Genomic DNA, 22,300 nt, shown 5'->3' on the forward strand with positions numbered 1-22,300 from the left:
ACAGGCTCCGGACGCACAGGCTGAGCGGCCATGGCTCACAGGCCCAGCCGCTCCGCGGCATGTGGGATCTTCCCGGACCGGGGCACGAACCCGTGTCCCTTGCATCGGCAGGCGGACTCTCAACCACTGCGCCACCAGGGAAGCCCTACTGATTGATTTTTAAAAGTTTATCTGTCCAAGGTCTGCAGTTGGGACAAAACCTCTGTTTTTAAATACACTGTTAAAACCCCCCATCTTTTAAAAACACCTTTATTATCAGAAAATATAGCCAGATAGAGAAGCTCACATAAATATATAGTTTATTGAATTATTGTTAAGGTTGGTATTGTAATACCAATAGATCAAGAAGTAGAACTTTACCAGCCACTGCAGAAGCCTTTTATGTGCCCCATTTCTTCCCCACAAAAAGCATTTTTATGATAATCATTTTCTGGCTTTTTTCTTTGTAATTTTAATACTGTAGTGTACATTTTTAAACAGTATGCTTTAGTCTTGCTTATTTTTCCCCCATTTTTTCCCACATAATTTGTCGAAGAAACTGGTATAGTTTAATCTTCTAGAATTTTTAACAGGTTTGATCAATTTGAGATTTGATGGTCTTGGCAAAATTTTGTAGGTGGTGGTGTGTTCTTTCATCAGGAGATATATCTGGTGGTTTTTCTTTTTGTGATATTAGAACTATTGATACTCAGTGGTTAAGTCCATTAACTCTTTAGAGATTGCAGATTTTAATTTTTTCTAATTTTATTATTTCTTCTTCATTTATTGCTGGAATGTTTCTGTAAAGAAGCTTCCCCTCATCTAACAGTTACCTGGTAGTTTAGTTTATATAAGAGAGGAAGAGTAAATGTTTTGTTATTTCCTGTTGTATAGCAGTTTTCAAAATGATGAGTTGCTTTTCACTAGCATCTTTCAAAGTAACCTTTTTCCCCCTTTTTTTTAACTGTCATAAACTCACAGATTTAAATATATTGCTTTTGGTTCTTTTCAGTTATCCTTACTGATGCTCAAATTGTCCCATCTTTGGCTAGTGGGAGCTTCTTCAAGTTGGCTCTCTTCCATCATGGAGTTTATATTTTAGTAAATATATGCATGTATAAGCATATGTATATGTATTGCCTTGAAACACACACATATACTAAACACATTGTTCTGTATATTTTGGGTTTTATACTTCCTGTATATTGGAAATAGTTCCTTATCTGTTCTGTATAGAACTGCTTTATATTTTGTAATGGCCACATCGATAGTATAGCTGTACCATAGTTTTTTTAACGAACACTTACTGATGAACATTTTGATTGTTACCCAGCAGTATTATAAACAGTACTGCAGTGAATATCCTGGTACTTACTGTTTTGCCCATGTGTGTGAATATAGCTGCAGAATCAATTCCCAGAAATGGAATTGTTAAGTAATAATAGCTATTGTCAAATTGCTCTCCTTAAAGCAATTAAGAACTGTTTTTTTGCCTCATACTATCCTTTGATATATAATACTAGTATGTGATCAAACTTTTTTATGTATATAAATTTGTTTCTTTATTTTTGGCTGCATTGGGTCTTTGTTGCTACATGCGGGCTCTCGTTGCGGCGAGCGGGGGCTGCTCTTCGTTATGGTGTGCGGGCTTCTCATTGCAGTGGCTTCTCTTGTTGTGGGAGCATGGGCTCTAGGTGCGCGGGCTTCAGTAGTTGTGGCACGCAGGCTCAGTAGTTGTGGCGCACGGGCTTAGTTGCTCCAAGGCATGTGGGATCTTTCCGGACCAGGGCTCGAACCCATGTCCCCTGCATTGGCAAGCAGATTCTTAACCACTGCGCCACCAGGGAAGTCCTGTGATCAGACTTTTAGATCTTTGATAATCTGCTTTGATAAAAAAAATCTCATTATAGTTTTTATTAGTATTTCATTTGTATTTCCTAAATTATGAATTGTCTGTTCGTGTCCTTGGTCCAATTTTCTATTGAATGGTTAGCCTTTTCCATATTGATTTGTAGCACTCATATATAATAAGGAAATTACCCTTTCGTGACATGTGTTGCAAATATTTTTTCCTAATTGTGTTGCTTCTTTTGACTATGTTTATGGTTTTCATTTTCCAAGCAGAATTTTTAAATGTTAAAATACTACTCAAATTTATTAGTTCATTTTTAACAATCCAAACTTAAGAAAGAGTTGAGACGTACAGTACAAAGAAGTGTATGGTTTTTTTTCTCCCTGAACCCTTCAAGAATAAGTTCCCAGCCTTTGTCCTGTCACCTCCTAATACTTTAGTGTGTATTTCCTACAAACAAAGATATTCCCTTAAATGACCATACTACACCTATTAAAATCAGAGAGTTAACATTGACACGTTACTGTCTTTAGACCCCCATTCAAGTTTCACTAATTGAATGAATTATTTCACTATTGTCTTAATAACCTTTTTAGCAAAAGGATCCAGTTCAGAGCCACATGTTGCGTTGAGTTGACATTTCTTTTCAGTATCCTTCAATCTGGAACAGCTCCTCAGGCTTTGCTTGACTTTCATAACTGACAGTTTGAAGATTATTCAAAACAAATTAGAACAAGAATTTGTGCTAATGTTTCCTCATAACTGGATTTAGGTTATGCATCTTTGTCAGGAATATCATAGAAGTGACTCTGTGGTCTTGTATGCTATCAGGTGACACACGGTTTCAGTTTGTCCTGTGAATGATGATGTTCACTTTGATCCCTTAATTAAGACAGCGTCTGATTGGCATCTCTACTGTAATGGTTTTTCCCTTTCTATTTTATCAGTATTTTGTGGGGGAGGTACTTTAAACATCTCCTTATCAAACTTTCCATTTATTCATTTATAGTAGGATGAATTTATAGGTTGCTGTCCATTCAGTGGGTTATAATCCCTTTACTATCATGAGTTTTGGTACTTCAGCATAATTTTGCTAGTGGGTGGCCATTCAGGCTGACTTCAGTGTTCTTTTGACATGTCCTCATTACTGAGCACTTTCTTGTTTCTGCCACAAGATACTCCAGGCTCATTCTGTATTTCCCTCAGCCTAGAATCAGCCATTCTCCAAGGAGCCCTTACTCCTTTTATAGAGAAGTATTCAGAAGCAAAGATCCAAATGCTAGTCATGCTCATTGCTGTTGGAGTGGCATTGCTTCCAGGCTTTGTCAGTGAACAGAGCTAGGGAATATACGTGTGTATAATCCACACATTTTCAAACATCTGTAACTATACCTATTTCTATATCTATCTTTTAAAAACAATGAGTTCACATTGATAATTCCAGTCTAACACTGTAAGATTTACTCTCGCTTTCTCTTTTTTAATATTTTAACTCTCTTCTCTTTCAGAAGCCTGGCTTCCATTTGATCAGTCCCTCTGTTGTTTGTTACCAAGCTTCCGGTTCCACCATCCCCTCTCCTGTGCAATGCCCTTCTCTCCCTTCTCTGGCTCTGACTCTCCATTCCAGGCCACCTTCCCCCACATGGACTTCCTTCTTAACCCCTTTTGAGCTCCAACACTGTATGCCAGACCACTCTCTGCATGGATGCCCTTTTTATCCTACTTGGTATCTGATACCCTATACTGAACTATCCCTCTCTTTTGACACCTTTCTCACCCCACTTGGACTCTAACCATGCAGTACTCACTTGTACTCACTCATCAAGTGAACATCCTCCTCACCTTTTTTTAAATGCCTTCCAATTTTGTGTCATACCTTGAAAGAGCTTCTCCACTTTAACATTATAAAAAATAATTTTGTTTTCTTCTAGTGATTTTTATTTATTTATATTGTATTTAAGCATATGGTCTATTGTGGAATTTATTTTTAAGTAAGAAATAAAGTAGAAATCCAGCACTTCTCAGATGGTTATCCAGTTGCCTGGAATTTTGTATAAAAACTGTATCTCCCCCCAAAAAAATGTATAAAGTTTTTAAAAAGTTACTGAATTCATAGAGCTTTTTCTTAAAAATGGGTATCATTTTTCATATTGTTTTTGTTTATAACAGATGATGATGTACCTGCAGATATGGTTGCAGAAGAATCGGGTCCTGGTGCACAAAATAGTCCATACCAACTTCGTAGGAAAACTCTTTTGCCAAAAAGAACAGCGTGTCCTACAAAGAGCAGTATGGAGGTAAATTCAGTGTAACTGCTTTTTTTGTGTGTGTAATGAAGGAATTGTTAGGAAACAAACAGAAAGGGGACCGTCAGTCATTTTTTAGAAGTAATGATTATGGTAAAAATATTTGCTTAGTTTTCATTTTGTTTTTAAAGGGTGCTTCAACTTCAACCACAGAAAACTTCTTTGGTCATCGTGCAAAACGTGCCAGAGTCTCCGGAAAATCTCAAGATCTATCAGGTATTTCCTATGGGAAAGCTAAGAAATAGGGTCAAATAATTTTTTTTTTTGATACCAAAAAATTAATATCAACTTAAATGTAGTTTATTTGTACATTTGAGATTGAGAAAGTGATTATTACAGAATAAACATGAGAACCGTCACCTTCTCCATCTCTGATTGTAATTGTATAAAAATCCTTTTTGTATATTTAGCGTAGCCAGTTTTTGAAATGGTGCATACTAGCTAGCTAAAAGAAAGAATACTGTCAAGATAAAAGAAAATAAATGTGTGTTGTCTGTGAAAGCAAATGCTTATAAAATGATTGTCAAAAAATAAAAGCTGTTCATTAGACAAAATGGAAATTGTGCTCTTTAAATAATGAGAAAGTCTTTGCTAGCATGATAGATTGTTTATATTCTGTTTGTTAATCTCTTTATAGCAGCACCTGCTGAACAGTATCTTCAGGAGAAACTGCCAGATGAAGTGGTTCTAAAAATCTTCTCTTACTTGCTGGAACAGGATCTTTGTAGAGCAGCTTGTGTGTGTAAACGCTTCAGTGAGCTTGCTAATGATCCAATTTTGTGGTAAGTGAAAATTTATTTCTTATTATCTTGAGATATATTACTTGTTGCCCAAAATGCTGTAGATAGTAGGAAATTTGGAGTGTGAGTTTATGGTTACAATTAAATAGAAGAAAATTAGAATGCTTATAAATTCCAAGTTAACTGTTTATCACAAATGTTGGCTGTCAGTCCAGGCAGTGTTTTTTGTTTTGTTTTTTTTAATACATTTTTTATAAATTTATTTATTTATTTTGGCTGCGTTGGGTCTTCGTTGCTGCGTGCAGGCTTTCTCTAGTTGCAGCGAGCGGGGGCTGCTCTTTGTTGTGATGTGCAGGCTTCTCATTGCGGTGGCTTCTCTTGTTGCAGAACACGGGCTCTAGGTGCACAGGCTTCAGTAGTTGTGGCTCGCGGGCTCTAGAGCGCAGGCCCAGTAGTTGTGGCACACGGGCTTAGTTGCTCCGCAGCATGTGGGATCTCCCCGGACCAGGGCTCAAACCCGTGTCCCCTGCATTGGCAGGCGGATTCTTAACCACTGCGCCACCAGGGAAGCCCAGCAGTGTTTTTAAAACAATAAAAGGAGTACTTTTTCTGCTACTTGTCAGTTAAAAGCAACAGTGATGGGAAATGTTTTTCATTCCATTGCTTTTTAGAAAGAGTATGAAGTCTGATTTAAAACAGCTAATTAATTAAATCTGATAGTTAGGTAAGACTGTAGATTTTGTATATCACTTTTGGAAAATAGTTTGGACATTTGTATTTTTGAACCATAAAATAGGCATACCCTGGTACTTCCCTAGTGGCACAGTGGTTAAGAATCCGCCTGCCAATTCAGAGGACACAGGCTCGATCCCTGGTCCAGCAAGATCCCACATGCCGCGGAGCAGCTAAGCCCGTGTGCCACAACTACTGAGCCTGTGCTCTAGAGCCGCGAGCCACAACTACTGAAGCCCACGCGCCTAGAGCCGGTGCTCTGCAGCAAGAGAAGCCACTGCGATGAGAAACCCGTGCACCACAACAAAGAGTAGCCCCCACTCACTGCAACTAGAGAAAGCTTGCACACAGCAACAAAGACCCAATGCAGCCAAAAAAAAAAAAAAAATGCATGCCCTTTGACCCAGCAATTCCACTTCTGAAAATTTGTTTACCCTATTTACAAATTTTTCATAATAGCATAGTTAACAGTGGGGGGAAATTAGAAATAATGGAAAAGTCTAGCAATAAGGGATGGGACTAAAAGTAAACAATGTAATGTCTACTTAGAGGGTTGTGATATAGTCATTAACAGTGATTTTTACAGTTTTTAATAACATAGGAATATGCTATGTTATAAAAAGTAAAAAGCAGAATACAAAATTTTATGTGTTACAGTCACAACTGTTATAAGTGAAAAAGACTGTAAGGAAATACAGTAAACTGTTTAGGTTATCTCTATACTTTTCTGTATTTTACAACAGCCTATATGTATTCTATGATGCTAAAAATAAGGTACACCTTAAATTTAAGAAAAAATTATGTTTGTGTTAGAAAGGAAAAAGAACGAAGAGCAGAAGAAGAAACATTTTGCTTTGTACAAGAAGTTATAATAGTTATTATCACTCCATTTCTAAGATTTGATGGTTCTTGATAGGACATAAATGAAGCATCATCATTATTTTTCATCATTATTTAAAATAATCCTTTTAAATTGAAACTGGGGCTTCCCTGGTGGCGCAGTGGTTGAGAGTCCGCCTGCTAATGCAGGGGACACGGGTTCGTGCCCCAGTCCGGGAGGATCGCACATGCCGCGGAGCAGCTGGGCCCGTGAGCCGTGGCCGCTGAGCCTGCGCATCCGGAGCCTGTGCTCCGCAACGGGAGAGGCCACAACAGTGAGAGGCCCGCGTACCGCAAAAAAAAAGAAAAAAGAAAAAAAAAAATTGAAACTGTATGTGGCTTTTACAGTAAGGGTGGCTTTTATTTTCCCCTGACTAAACAGTCAGATTTTAAAGAATTGACACTTATTCTTTTGGGTGGACTATGTTTTATATGCAGTTACATTGTTTTAGACAAAAATTTTATTTTTACATTTAAAATTCTGCTTTTTCATATTCCTAGAAGTTCTTGAGGCCTCAAATAATTTTTATAGTTGTTTAAAGGACATTTTATGAAGAAATCTTCATTCCTTTCCCCCTTCAGGAAACGATTATACATGGAAGTATTTGAATATACCCGCCCTATGATGCATCCTGAACCTGGCAAATTCTACCAGATTAATCCAGAAGAATATGAACATCCAAATCCTTGGAAAGAGAGTTTCCAGCAGTTGGTATGAAGTATAAATGGAAAACACTGATTTATATTATATATTTTAAATAAAAATTCCTTTTTAAAAATTTAAACTCAAGAATAGGTTTCAAGGGAATTCCCTGGCCGTCCAGTGGTTAGGACTCCACGCTTTCACTACTGAGGGCCTGGGTTCAGTCCCTGGTCAGGGAACTAAGATCCCAGAAGACTCATGGCACCGCAAAAAAAAAAAGAATAGGTTTCAAGTCAGTGGACATTTATCAACAACAAAAAAGTCAACAATTCTTTTCACTACTGACATATTTATTAATCATTTGAACAGTAGCAGTAAATATCAGTAGCCTGAGAGCAGCTATACTTTCTCTGGATCTGTTTGAACTTATATTTAAATTATTACCGTTGAGTAGTTAAAGTTTCACATTTAGCTTAATTTTCACATGGTCCTTTACAAATGGTTCCCAGCTAAGGGTGATTTTGCTCCACAGGGGATGTTTGGCATTGTCTGGAGACATTTTTGGTTGTCACAGCTGGAGAAGAGACTGCTACTGATACATGGTGGTTAGAGTCCAGGGATGCTACTAAACATCCTACACAGGACAGCCCTCACAACAAAGAATTATCTGTTCCAAAATATCAGTAGTGCTGAGGTTGAAAAACCATGTCCTATTTACTGGATATTACTGAGTCATAAACTGTTCTAGATTTTACATTGCAGTATGCAACAGAAAATTTGTTGGACTGATAATTGTTTTTGATAATTAATGAAAAATTCATATAGTACTAAATTAATTTAGACTGTAGTGTTTATGTTAGTAGTCAGTATTTGTTTTTTTGTTTTTGTTTTTTTTGATGTTTTAGTATAAAGGTGCGCATGTAAAGCCAGGATTTGCTGAACATTTCTACAGTAACCCTGCAAGATACAAAGGAAGAGAAAATATGTTGGTATGTTTGATTTGTCTTTTTCTAATATTTAAAATGATGATCTTACAGTTCTATACTGACTTTTTTTTTTTTTTTTTTTTTAGTATTATGATACAATTGAAGATGCTCTTGGTGGAGTACAAGAAGCTCATTTTGATGGACTTATCTTTGTTCATTCTGGAATATATACTGATGAATGGATATATATTGAATCTCCAATCACTATGATTGGTGCAGGTATGTGTAAATGCATTGTCATTAGAATTTTAATATTTTATTTACATGATGGGTTTTTAAAATGCTAGTTACTTAAAATCCAGATGAACCATGATAATATCTTAATTGTAGAAAAAATAGGAAATATGTATATTTTATATGATGGAAATGAAAGCTTTAGAGTTCAGAAATTATAAATGTACCTATTTCTTTTTGGGGGGATGTGTATATTTCTTGATGTCAGTACTTTGTCCAGCTGCTTTAGTTGATCATTAAGGAGAGAAAAATATTGGTTAATTTTATCTTTTATTTGAAAATACAGAGGATAATGTTTTTATTGCTGTATTTTTAATGAAACAAATGTACTTTTAAAATACTTTCTGTACTGTTTCAAAGCTGTTTTTATGGTCAGGTTTCTAAGAATAAATGTAGTAGTTGTTGAGCACTGATCAGTTATTTGAAGATTTATGGTATATCTGATTTTCTTAAGGATACTGTAGTACGAGACCATTTTAAGATAGCTAGTTAATTGTTACTAGTTAATGAAATTTGCATTTACTGCTCTTTCTTCCCTCCCCCATTTCCACCTCAAAGAAAAGTAGGAGAAAGTCTAGAAAAATTTTGCCTACTGATTTCCATTACTTTCCAAATCAAGGCCAGTATTGGAAATAAGTTTAAATAAAGAAGTTTCTCTCTTTCTCTCCCTGCTCATCATCCCTTTCTTTCTTCTCCCTGAGCCTCGTTTTCTGGTGCTGCTGGTTGTGATTTGGTTTCCACAAGAAACCCACTTTTTAATATGCCATTGCATTTGATATTAAATACTATTTGTAGTTGAATCTTAATAGAAGTATTACTGTACATGGATTTGTGTATAATGGTACTCAGATAACGTCCATGTTAAGTATGACTGCCTGTATGAAGGCCAATGAAACATAGTTATCTATCTGATAAAATGAATATTAGTCCTACCTACTCAATACTAATGTTCTTTAAAAGTTCCCTCTCCAAAAAATGTACCCAATTTAAAAGCCGTAAAAACGGCAGTACTGAATTATTAGTTTTATGGCAGAGTATTTTTACTGATTAAAAAAGTAATTTTTAAATGTCCATTCTATCTGTCTGATAAAGGTAATATGCTTTAAAATATTGTCTTCGTAGCACCTGGAAAAGTAGCAGACAAAGTTATAATTGAAAACACTAGAGATTCAACCTTCGTTTTTATGGAAGGTTCCGAGGATGCTTATGTTGGATATATGACAATAAGGGTAAGGCATTTTTAAATTTTTAAGTATGTATGTGGAAATCATTAAGGCAGTGGTTGTTTATTTCAAACAAAATTTCTACTTTTCAGTTTAACCCTGATGACAAATCTGCTCAACACCACAATGCACACCACTGCTTAGAGATTACAGTAAATTGTAGCCCTATTATTGATCACTGTATCATCCGAAGTACATGTACAGGTTAGTGTTCCCGTTACGTCTTATTATAAAATGAGTCACTGTGTTGCCCAGTAGGTTTTTAAATAAATTATTTGTCTTACAGTTGGCTCTGCAGTATGTGTTAGTGGTCAAGGAGCATGTCCCACTATCAAGCACTGTAACATCAGTGACTGTGAAAATGTTGGACTTTATATAACAGATCATGCACAGGTATTTTTTAACTTTGTGGGTTTTTTTCTTTTTTCTTTTTTTAGCTCTACTAATGTTTATTTCTGGTTAATTGTTGTAGGGAATATACGAAGATAATGAAATTTCCAATAATGCTTTAGCTGGGATTTGGGTTAAAAATCATGGAAACCCAATTATTAGACGGAATCATATTCATCATGGACGTGACGTTGGTGTGTTCACATTTGATCATGGCATGGTAAGAACATTTATTCTTAATAGAAAAATTGACGTCATATCTGTTAAAATTTCAAATAGGTGTCAGCATTTTATCATCACCAAAATGCTGAATTGAAAAGTGTAGGCTTAAAAGAAGATTTCAGCATTATATTCTAAAGTCAGTATGCAGTATGAATTCTATAAATTCTTGAATCTAACATTATATACATGTACGGAAGATGGAGTCCTTAGGGAATTGATGTGGTCTTTGAGGGGAGTAAGGTCTAATCCAGTAGTTCTCAAATGTAACTGTGCATAAAAATCACCCAGATACAATAAATCAGAATTTTTAAGGATGGGGCCCAGGATATGTGTTTTTTAATAAGCACCATAAGTGAGTTTAATGCAGGTTGTAGACTACACTTGGAGAGACAATAGTTTCATCATTAGTTTGACTTCATTTCATTCCTCTTAAATTTTTTTTTAACTGGTAGAACTTTAATAAGAAATACAGTGATGATAATACATCAGTTCTAAAATTCTTATGCAGTTAGGCATCTTTATATGGATGATATTATGTTTTAGTTACTACTATGTCATTTTACACAATTTTATAGAGACATGACTTTTTTTGAGCTCTCTTAGGCCAAAAGTAATGTTCTTGGGTGCCTATTCAGGTATTCTTTTCATTTAATGTATAATTTTTTTTTTTTTGCCGCTCTGCACAGCTTGTGGGATCTCAGTTACCCCACTAAGGACTGAACCTGGGCCCTCGGCAGTGAGAGCACAGTGTCCTAACCACTGACCGCCAGGGAATTCCCTAATGTCTAATTTTTGTTGAAGTAATTTTCAAGTCCTAGTATAGCATTGGTAACATTTTTTATTAAGAAGTCAGAGCTAGGAGAGGAGGTTTGACATGGTGACAAACAAGGGTATGGTGAAGTTTTATTGCTATTATATGATATTAATCACGCAACTTTGGAACGTTGAATTGACATATACAAATTGTCAGTGAAGGAAATTTTGTATTTCCATTTTTTGCGTCTAAAACCCTAATGCAGAGCTCTTTTTTTTAAACTGAACTAGACCATGAGGAGTACCCTTTTATCAAGTTCTGATTAGTTGTAAATAATTTCAGACCGTCCAGCTTATTATATTCCTCGGGTAACCGTAACCTGAGAAAAACAGTTCACTTAAAACTCAGGCTATAGTTTGGGCCTGTAGATAAGAAAGCACAGTGGAGATGACCACTTGCCCTTCTCCAGTTAGAATTTAAAAATTGACGTTTTTTTTGCAAATTGTAGCTCTTTTTTCCAAGGAGTGGGGAAGAGGGGAGTTTGGGAATTGGGGAGTCTGGGCAAAGGTACGGAGGTTATCAAAACATAGGAGTCTTGAGAATTTGCCTCCCCGCCCCTTTGAGGGCCGCCCGCATTGGCAGTAATTCTTTTTAAAAAATTTTTTTTATTTTTAATTAATTTATTTTTTGGTCACGTTGTGCGGCATGCAGGATCTTAGTTCCCCAACCAGGAATTGAACCTGTGCCCCCTGCGTTGGGAGCACAGAGTCTTAACCACTGGACCACCAGAGAAGTTCTGGCAATAATTCTTAAATGGGGGCTTCCCTGGTGGCACAGTGGTTAAGAATCCGCCTGCTAATGAAGGGGACACGGGTTCGAGCCCTGGTCGGGAAGATCCCACATGCTGCAAAGCAACTAAGCCTGTGCACCACAACTATTGAGCCTGCACTCTAGAGCCTGTGCGCCACAATTACTGAAGCGCACGCGCCTAGAGCCCGTGCTCTGCAACAAGAGAAGCCACTGCAATGAGAACCCCGCGCACCGCAAAGAAGAGTAGCCCCTGCTCACCACAACTAGAGAAAGCCCGTGCACAGCAATGAAGACCCAACGCAGCCAAAAATAATAAATAAAATAAATAAATTTAAAAAGTAATAATAATAATTAAGTGGAATTCTAAATGGAGCTCGTATTTTTGTAATGGAACTATACTATGCTAATATTTCTTTGCCTGTGTTGCCTTTAGACTTTGCCCCAGAGTTACCTACAATTCAAGTATCGTATTTATGCATGCCTCTGGTCTCATTCACAAATGATTTGAGGTACCAAAATAACTTTAACCTGAGTAAATTTCCACATTTTTAAAAGACCTAATGCTGATGGTCAGTTACTAAAATTCATTATAATAATTTACTCTTCACCCCCCAATACAGTTTACTTTTTATAGATTTAGGTTTATAAATTTTATAACTTTTTTAAAAAGCAAATCTTAGCCAGTCCTGTAGATAGATAGATAGATATTAAGGATTGATGAAGAGATTTGTAAGGTATTACAGATTTATAAAGGAAGGATGGAAAAAAAGTATATCTTGGGCCTCTCTCATCTGTTTTAGTATTGTGATACAATCCTTTAAAATCCTTTGGTAGAATGTTCTTTCATTCCAAGTATTCTTTGTGTCAGCTGCCCATGATTGGTAGGATGACATCACTAAGGTTAACCTTTTAAAGTTTGACTTTGTTTTTTATAGAATTTCAGAGGACATCAGAATAAACATTTAAACTAGTTTCTGTACTGTTCTCTATCTTTATATATATTTATATTTATTGTTTGTTCTCTGAAATTGTCTTTCCTTTTCCTTGTCTATGACCTACTTAGAATTTAAACTCCTGTATTGGCAAGAATGAATCATGAAAGAATTTTTACTTTTTTTATTTTAAAGAAATTAATGTTTTTGTTAAAATATTACATGCCCAGTATAAAAGACATACCTAGAATTTTAAAGGGTATGACTAGAGTTTGTCATTGTTAACTGCATGTTTAAACTTTGAATACAGTATGAACTCCCCCTTTGAAAACTGATGAAAATACTTTATATTTCAACCCATTTCTACTCTATCATTTATATTCTTATTTTTCTTTTGTAAAGCTTTATAACATTTACGTTCCTACAGTTATTGGTCTATATTTATATTTATTTACCTTCAGTCCTTTTATCACAGTTTTTCCATTCCTGAATTTTAAAATTTTGGTTCATTCTTGGTATGGCTATTTTGTCATCTAGCTGTTTTGATTTTATTTTTAAAAGAAAGGCTTATGGGTATTGTAGCTTGAATTCTTGCCACTTGAGAATGCCTACCGTTTACCTTTTAACTTGGCTGACTATACAGTTTTTTATTATACTTTCTTGCCCTCAGAATTGTATAGTCATTTTTATATTTCTAGAATTGAGTGTGACAGAAGTCTGAGATCATTCTGGGTTTTTTTTTTTCTTTCTGGATTTGCTTTTCTACTTCAGTATCCATATGTTGTTGTTAATGTTGTGTTGTTTTAATTTTTACTGTTTTTCTGTCCATATGTTCCTTTCTTTACAAACTTGGCTATTTTCTCTATTACTTACATTGCTCTGTATTGCTTTGTTCTTTTCCTTTAAATTTTGTGTGATTTCCTCAAATCTGTGTCTCTTACTATGTCTACATAGTTTTGTCTCTTTTCTGTTTTGTTTCCAATGTGGTTTTCATCTCTGATTTCTTTAATGTATTTTTGTTTTATGGAATCCTTCTAGCATATATAAAATTAGAGACAATAGTATAATGAATTCCCATGTATATCCGTCCTCCACGTTCAAAAAGTTTCAGCTCATGGTCAGTTTTGTTTCATCTGTGCCTCCTCATACATTGCTTATTTTCTTCTTTACTCTGAATTATCTTGAAGCAAATCCCAGACATCATCATCTCATCTGTAAATATTTCAGCATATATGTCTTTCTTTAAAAGATGGGATTCCTTCTTTTTCTTTTACATAACAATGCCAGTCTCACTGCTAAAAGTAATTTTTCTATCAGTGTTTACAGTTCCCCAATTCTTTGTTTTTTGTTGTTTAATGTTCAATCTATTACAGAGTGTTATTTTCATAAAGTAAAATTAAAATATCATAGCAGTGCCAAATTGCTATAAAATTTTTGAGACATTTATTCTAAGTTTATGAGTTTAACTCATGATAGATTGACAGTTGACAGACTCTGTAGAAATATGGTTTTCCTCTCCTTTCATTTCACTTTACTTCGGATAGTCCCCCTTAGATAGGAAATACAAGTTTTAGATGATAGAAATTGCACATTAGTGTGTTTCTTCTTCAGATTTACTTCGTGTGCCTAAATTATTTTTATGAAAATATTACTATGGGAGTCCTTCCTCTCCTGTGTTCTGTTGGGAACACTAGATCTCACTACGTCAGTAAAAGATCATTGGCTAGCCTTGCTTATTAGAACAGTTACTTGCGGGCTTCCCTCGTGGCGCAGTCGTTAAGAATCTGCCTGCCAGGGAGGGAGGGAGACGTAAGAGGGAAGAGATATGGGGACATATGTATATATATAACTGATTCACTTTGTTATAAAGCAGAAACTAACACACCATTGTAAAGCAATTATACTCCAATAAAGATGTTAAAAAAAAAAAAGGAATCTGCCTGCCAATGCAAGGGACACGGGTTCGAGTCCTGGTCTAGGAAGATCCCACATGCCGCAGAGCAACTAAGCCCGTGTGCCACAACTACTGAGCCTGCGCTCTAGAGCCCACGAGCCACAACTACTGAAGCGCGTGTGCCTAGAGCTTGTGCACCGCAACGAAGAGTAGCCCCTGCTCTCCACAGCTAGAGAAAAGCCCATGCGTAGCAACGAAGATCCAACGCAGCCAAAAATAAATAAATAAAATAAATTTATTTTAAAAAGGAAAAAGAACAGTTACTTGGGGAAACACCTTGCTTAAAGGTGTATGGTAACATTTGCTCTCAGCACCTTATTCTTCCTTATCCAGATATCACAGTATTTGGCAAGTGTTTGATTGATTATAGTTTGGGGTTGTAGACATTTATTTCAATGAAGGTAGCATATTTTTTTCTCTTTTCATTCTTTTTTTTTTGTTTTATTTGGAGAGTTTTAAGAGAAACTCTTGAATGCCTTTCACCCTATTTATATTTGATAAATATTTTTAATATTTAATAAAGATTATTTCACTTCAAAAAATTTTAATGAAAAAATACTTAATCTCACCTTTTATTTTTATATCAGTGTTAAGTTTGTAACTTGAGAGAATGATAATTTTCAAGGACTTATTGTAATGTATATGGCAGAGATTTAGAAATGCTTGTGCTGAAAAGTTAACAACCTCTTATTTTAAAATACAGAAGAAGCTCTTAGCAATCTGGTATCTTCTGGTAGGGAAATAAATCATTTTATAATATGGGGTAGTCTGGTAGAATGTCTGTGCCTTTGGAGTTCTATATTTGTGTTGGAGCTTTTGTGGTTTGCATCTTAAAAGGCAAAGTAGAGTTCTGTTTTCTACTTAACAGTCCTGTATTATTAGACCATTTTGCACTAAAGGCATTTCTTAACAAAACAGGTGCACTTCATTAAATGTGCTTTAAAGCAAAATTACATTAACTGAATCCTTTAATCCATAATAGATAGGTTTTCTTCTGATATTATAAAACTATAAGTCAATCAATTGTTCCCTTTCTGAATGTAATAAAATCACCATTGTAGCAATGTAAGAGGCTTCTGGTTTTAAGAGCATGAAGGAAAAAATTTTTTTTCTTTTTGAGAAAATTTGGCTACTTTCTTTTCTTGAAAATTACCTTAAAACAAAAACTACAGATTAAAACTCCCATCTCTGATGGAACTAGGGGCCAGTTTTAACCTCTAATCTAAATTACAGTATGGTAAAATGACCATGTGACTATGACCATAGCAACCAGTTCAGATTAGAGCAGATTTTATAATGGGGGCCTCTGGACAAGGGAAAATAAAGAGAGGGGGACTGCTGTTTGCCTTAGTAAACTTGTGGATCTATTTGACTCTCCTAGGTGTGCAAAATTGAAACCTAAAGAAAACAGAGAGGGCATTCCCTGGTGGTCCAGTGGTAAGGACTCTGTGCTTTCACTGCTGAGGGCGAGGGTTCAGTCCCTGGTCAGGGAACTAAGATCCTGCAAGCCGTGCAGTGTGGCCAAAAAAGAAAAAAAGAAAGAAAACAGAAAGAGCATCCATGCATTTGAAAATTTTTTAGTAGGTATACTGTAGCAAAGTATACTTGCAGTACTATATGTTGAACTAGTATAGCCAGGACATGACACTACCTGTTACTGCAGTCTTCATGGAAGCCCAGTAAATAGCATACCTTTTCCTGCCGCATTCTGAACAAATTAAGAAATCAAAGGGACTTCCCTGTGGCGCAGTGGTTAAGAATTGGCCTGCCAATGCAGGGGACATGGGTTTGAGCCCTGGGCCAGGAAGATCCCACACACCGTGGAGCAACTAAGCCTGTGTGCCACAACTACTGAGCCTGTGCTCTAGAGCCCACGAGCCACAACTACTGAGCCTGTGTACCGCAACTGCTGAAGCCCATGAGCCTAGAGCCTGTGCTCTGCAACAAGACAAGCCATGACAGTGAGAAGCCCGCGCACCGCAATGAAGAGTAGCCCCTGCTCGCCGCAACTAGAGAAAGCCAGTGTGTAGCAGTGAAGATCGAACACAGACAAAAATAAATTAATAAAATAAATTAATTAAAAAAAAAATCCCAACTGGATTTCTTAAAAAAAAATCAAAGCCATGAAGTAGCATGAAGAGGCTGAAATATCAACTTCATTACTCTTAGAGGTTAAATCGGAAGATACAACATAGAATGAGAACCAAATAAGCCTGTGTTTAACTGAATCCCAAAATGAAATAGGCTTATTTCACAGGCAGTATTCATGGGGTAGTAACAGAAGGCGTTCCCTAAGGGCAGCTTATTTCCATGAGGAAAAGGGTGAAGCTGAATTGAGCATACTCAGTTTATTCTTTCCCAAGTTTACTATTCAGACATGTCATGCAACTCCTGGCAGAGAGAGACAAGTTGCACTCTCTTCTCAATGATGAAAATACCAGAAATGTTGAATTGTTCCAGTCTGACATTAAGCTCTTTCAATCTAGCCTCTTTTAGAATTTGTTTTTCTTTCTTTGATGCTCAGTTTTGCCATAGTAGTCTATATACATACACGTGGTGTCCATCCATTTTTATGTGGTATAAAATCAAAGAAGAAAAAACTGTTTTTATATTTTAAGAAGCCATTTTTGATGCAATCCCCCAATTTTTTTTAAAAGAATAAGATTATAACCTATATGTTAACAGGTAAGTTATACGTGATTTGTACTTTATTTGTGGAAAATGAAACCTGAAAACTACTTCTAAATGTTATTCCCAGAGGACCATTTTCTTAAAGAGTTAATTATGTAGTGTATTAGAATACTCAGAATTACATCCTGTTTTAACCTCTACTGAATTTGGCAAAAAGCCCTACTTTGAGTGCTTACAATGTGTAAAGTTTTATATAGATGCTCCAGAAGTTAGTGCAGTCCTTTCTCTTCAGGAGCTTATGATCAGGTAAAAATGGGTATGGCAAATACAGTATAAGGCAGTACCTGGAAGTAGCATAAGAAAATACTTACTGCTAAAGGGAATTTAAAGAGAGAACACATTCACTTTTTGAGGGGAGATAGACAAGGAGGATGAAATGGCTTTTAGAAGTGCCATCTTATAACTATCTCATTTTTTCCTCTAACCTTCAGTCTGATTGAGTCTTAGAATTTAGGATATCAGTATTGCAGTAACGTTTATCCTCACTAGAAAATAAGTAAATTTATCTGTTATAGAAAATTTAAGAAGTTTAGAGAAGTATAAAGGATACAGTAAGCATCCATAATACCGCTACTCATTTAATCACGCTCATATTCTTGTTTCATCCTTCAAGTTGTTTTTCTTCAAATACAATTGACATCATACTGAATGTAGTCTATCTTGAAGTATATACTGTTCTTTTCATTTAACATGATAGTACATGTAACATGAACATAAGCCTTCACAACATTTTATTGAGCTAGTTCCCTGTTGGGCTAAGATGAACATTATTTTGTGTGTCTTTTTCTGTAGTCTCTGATTATGTCCTTGGGTCACCTTTTAGAAGTTGATTTCTTGGGGCATTTTTAAGGCTATGAGAGTTTATTTTCTTTAGTACTTAAACTTTTTGTTGAAGGATATATATTCTTACTGGTAATGGTATTTACGTACATTTATCGAATAAATCTTTCCCTATTTTTCTTTCCTGGGTTTGAATATACTCACATTAATTAGAGAATTTATAGTTCTCTGTTTTACTAAAACATTTAAAATATGTATCATTTGAAGTTTAGTATATATCTGTTTCATTCTTAACTCTTGAACATTTCTGATAATTTTGAGGTATACATTAAAAAGACTTTTTAATGTCATTTCTTTTTGGAAAGTAGCTTTACCTACACGTTTAATTTCTGTATTTTCCAGGGTTACTTTGAAAGTTGCAACATACACAGAAACAGGATAGCAGGCTTTGAAGTAAAAGCTTATGCTAACCCCACAGTGGTTCGATGTGAAATTCATCATGGGCAGACTGGAGGAATATATGTTCATGAAAAAGGAAGAGGACAGTTCATTGAAAATAAAATCTATGCAAACAACTTTGCAGGTGTATGGATTACCTCAAATAGTGACCCAACAATAAGGTATTTATATATAATTATGGATGGAAATTATGTTTTCACTTTATGTTTTCATGCTATAAGAAAAGTTAAGGTACTTAGCTTTAACTCTGTTTTTCCTAGACACCTGACTACTCTAAAATAGATTTTCCTAGTAAAAGTCTGTGCATCTGAATGAGCATAGCTATTGCATTTATTTTGGGGTGTTCTGTTTGTTTTTTATTCATGATGTAAGCCATGTAAGGTACTTCTTATGAAAAATTGAAAATGCTGTGATTTTTATTTTAAATTCATCAGACTGCATTATAGATGAGTAAATAGGGCTGTGATCTTCCCTTGAAATCTGAATGACCTTTTTTTTTTTCCCCCTGAGAGTCAGCAGATGGAATATCCCAGGAAATTAATTATCTCAAAGATACTTAGACCAAGAATAACAGAGAGTCAAAACTTCAAGCTGTCACCTTTCTTTAATAGTTCCTACCACTTCCTCTGGCCACAGTAAGGAAACAAACAGATCCAGTCTTGAAGGCATTGGCTAAGACTGTAGAACAGAGCTATTATAATTTAATCAAAGACCATGAATTATTTTTGTCACATTTTTTTCCACTAGCTTTATAAAAGTTGATTATGTGATTGCCATCTTAATTACTATGCAGCAAATGTTTATAGATGAGCTAAGAAAAGCTCTTTTAAATGGATTAGCTTTTTTTTTTTTAATCTTAATAGGTTTTGGGTTTTTTGTTGTTGTTTTTGTTTTGTTTTTTTGACCGCGCAGCTTGTGGGATCCTAGTTCCCTGACCAGGGATTGGATCCAGACCCCCTGCAGTGGAAGCGCGGAGTCCTAACCACTGGACCACCAGGGAACTCCCTGGATTAGCTCTTTTGAGGTGATTTTTTTTTTTTTTTTTTTTTTTTGCCAACGTTGGGGGAAGATGTGGAATCAAATTTTTTTAAATTTATTTTTATTTTTGGCTGTGTTGGGTCTTCGTTTCTGTGCGAGGGCTTTCTCTAGTTGCAGCAAGCGGGGGCCTCTCACTATTGCGGCCTCTCTTATTGCGGAGCACAGGCTCCAGACGTGCAGGCTCAGTAGTTGTGGCTCACAGGCCTAGTTGCTCCGCGGCATGTGGGATCTTCCCAGACCAGGGCTCGAACCTGTGTCCCCTGCATTGGCAGGCAGATTCTCAACCACTGCACCATCAGGGAAGCCCGAGGTGAATTTTTAAGAATGCTATTTCGTCTCAAATACTAGGTGGCTTTTCCAAAGATTTAAGTCTTAGAAAGAACTGGAAGGGAAATCACCTACTCCCTCATTTCATAGATTAAGAAACTGAGGCCCATAGAAGTTAAATAATTTTCTAAGGTCACATAAACATGAGTGGCCTTACGATTATTGTATAAAACAAGCAAGTTTTCTGAATAGATGCTTTTTTGTGTTTTGGGTTTTTTTCCACATAATTATAGGGGCAATTCTATATTTAATGGAAATCAAGGTGGAGTTTACATCTTTGGTGATGGACGAGGCCTTATTGAAGGAAATGACATTTATGGTAAGCATGTCGTTTTCTATAAAATTTTAGAGCTTGGCCTGTGTTCCTGACATTAGCAAAAGGACCACTTGGAAACGTTCTGTAGGAGAACTGATCCGGTTTCTTTAAATTCTCAATAAAGATTATTCTGTGACATTTATTCACTTAACAGACATTTACTGAGTACCTTCTAAGTACTAAGCAGTATTCTACATAACAGGGATAAAAATAAAACTTAAGACCCTAGTCTCACAGAGTATCTATAATTCTCTTACATTCACTCCATTGTTTAACAGTTAATAAATTATTTCTGTGACAGTTTAATACACTTCGGTACTAATTAGAAAGGGAAAACCCTTATTCCTCATTAAAACTTCTGAGGTATTAATTCAGGAAACAATTATTAGGTATCTATGTGCTAGACACTGAAATGTTCCTGGGCTTCCTCTTTTGCTAACACTTACTGGATAATACTTACATAAAGCTTACTCAGTGCCAGGCACTTTTTTGAGCACCTTTCCTGAATTAAGTCATGTAATATTTACATCAACCCTGTGAAATAGACACTATTAAATATCCCCACTTACTGATCAGGAAAACAAAGGCACCAAGAGGTTAAGCAGCTTATTCAAAGTTACTTAACAGCCTGGCTCTAGAGTCTTTGGTCTTAACCACTATACCTATACTGCCTACAGTCCTTCTGCATCTTCTTTACACTCCTAGTTCCCTTAGTTTTGTCTTGGAATGCTCATGGATCATAAGTATCTTTCTGAATATGACATGTTTCACAGAATTGTGCTCTTACTGTGTTCCATTAGGCTCCATATGTTGATATTGTAACTTTTATTTTTAAATAGGCAATGCATTAGCAGGAATTCAGATTAGGACAAACAGTTGTCCAATTGTTCGACATAACAAAATTCATGATGGCCAGCATGGTGGAATTTATGTGGTAAGTTAATGAATACAGTTCTAGAATCTCATTCATCAAAATCAGGGTAGAAAAGGGGGTGAGGGCAGAATTATGTCTGCCTTTAGGTAGGCCATATTCAACTTTTTCTCTCTGCCAGTGTGTGAATGACTTAAAAGCTTCTAATTATAATTGGCAATATGGGCTGAACTCATAACAACAACTGCTTGGCAGTCTGAGTTATATTTGTTAACACTGGGATTTTGCCAATGTGACTACCATAAGAGTCTCTGAAATTTTCCAGAAGTATTAAGTAAAATCATAATATCACTGAGTATTAATAATACTAGACTTGAATATTTTTATCTTCTGAAAAAGCCAAACATTTGAATTTATATTGAAACATAATTTAAGCATCTTGCAAAGTTTAAAAACCTATGTTTTAGTCCTATGTCTCCTGTCATCATGGTATCTGAAACTGTTACTCAAGTAAGAAAACGTAAGGGAGTTTCAGAAAGGTCCTTGTGTAATGCCAGGTGTGACTAATTTTTATTCACAGTTCTAGAAATACTCATGTCTTAAATCTTCTAAAAAAATTTTTAGTAACTTGAACCTTGTTTTGAAGTGATTTCACCAATGATAAGTTAAAATAACTATTAACTTCCTAGTGAGGGATCTTCAGTTTGTTATATTATCTTAGAATAAAATAAGTTTTTTTGTTAAACAAAATTGAATGCTACTACTCTTACTATAAGATTTAAAAGTACAAAACCACATAAAGAACAGTGTAAAAACTCTGAGAGCTTAAACTTAGGTAGAGGCTATGTGAAAGAATGTTATCCATTTATCTCCTTATTCAGATTAAAAAACAAAAATTGAGACTTTTTTGGTCACAACCGTCTTAAAAGAGGGAATACACTATAAACTACTTGGTTTACACAAGGTACATATTGTAAATCAATGTAACTTTTATTTAGCATGAGAAAGGACAAGGCGTAATAGAAGAGAATGAAGTCTACAGTAATACTCTGGCTGGGGTCTGGGTGACAACTGGCAGCACTCCAGTACTGAGAAGAAACAGGATACACAGTGGCAAGCAGGTAAGATTATGTTAGACTCTCGGGAAATATATTGTTTTGTAAACACTTTTTTTAATTTGAA

General features: G+C 35.6%; 1 protein-coding gene across 1 annotated transcript in view; it reads left to right on the plus strand.

The window, feature by feature from the left end:
• The window catches only part of FBXO11 (F-box protein 11), a 100,113-nt gene that overhangs the window by 70,265 nt on the left and 7,548 nt on the right, over positions 1-22,300 (plus strand). The window contains exons 2-15 of the mRNA XM_029231548.1: positions 4,001-4,128; positions 4,269-4,353; positions 4,775-4,919; positions 7,071-7,200; positions 8,037-8,120; positions 8,204-8,336; positions 9,474-9,580; positions 9,667-9,778; positions 9,861-9,967; positions 10,047-10,184; positions 18,510-18,727; positions 20,165-20,250; positions 21,087-21,181; positions 22,117-22,239. Coding sequence (XP_029087381.1) covers positions 4,001-4,128; positions 4,269-4,353; positions 4,775-4,919; positions 7,071-7,200; positions 8,037-8,120; positions 8,204-8,336; positions 9,474-9,580; positions 9,667-9,778; positions 9,861-9,967; positions 10,047-10,184; positions 18,510-18,727; positions 20,165-20,250; positions 21,087-21,181; positions 22,117-22,239 — 1,691 coding nt within the window. The remainder of the gene's footprint in view (positions 1-4,000; positions 4,129-4,268; positions 4,354-4,774; positions 4,920-7,070; positions 7,201-8,036; positions 8,121-8,203; positions 8,337-9,473; positions 9,581-9,666; positions 9,779-9,860; positions 9,968-10,046; positions 10,185-18,509; positions 18,728-20,164; positions 20,251-21,086; positions 21,182-22,116; positions 22,240-22,300) is intronic.

The sequence above is a fragment of the Monodon monoceros genome, unplaced genomic scaffold, assembly GCF_005190385.1.
Source record: "Monodon monoceros isolate NGI ecotype Baffin Bay Population unplaced genomic scaffold, NGI_Narwhal_1 Super_Scaffold_19, whole genome shotgun sequence".
Taxonomy (NCBI): domain Eukaryota; kingdom Metazoa; phylum Chordata; class Mammalia; order Artiodactyla; family Monodontidae; genus Monodon; species Monodon monoceros.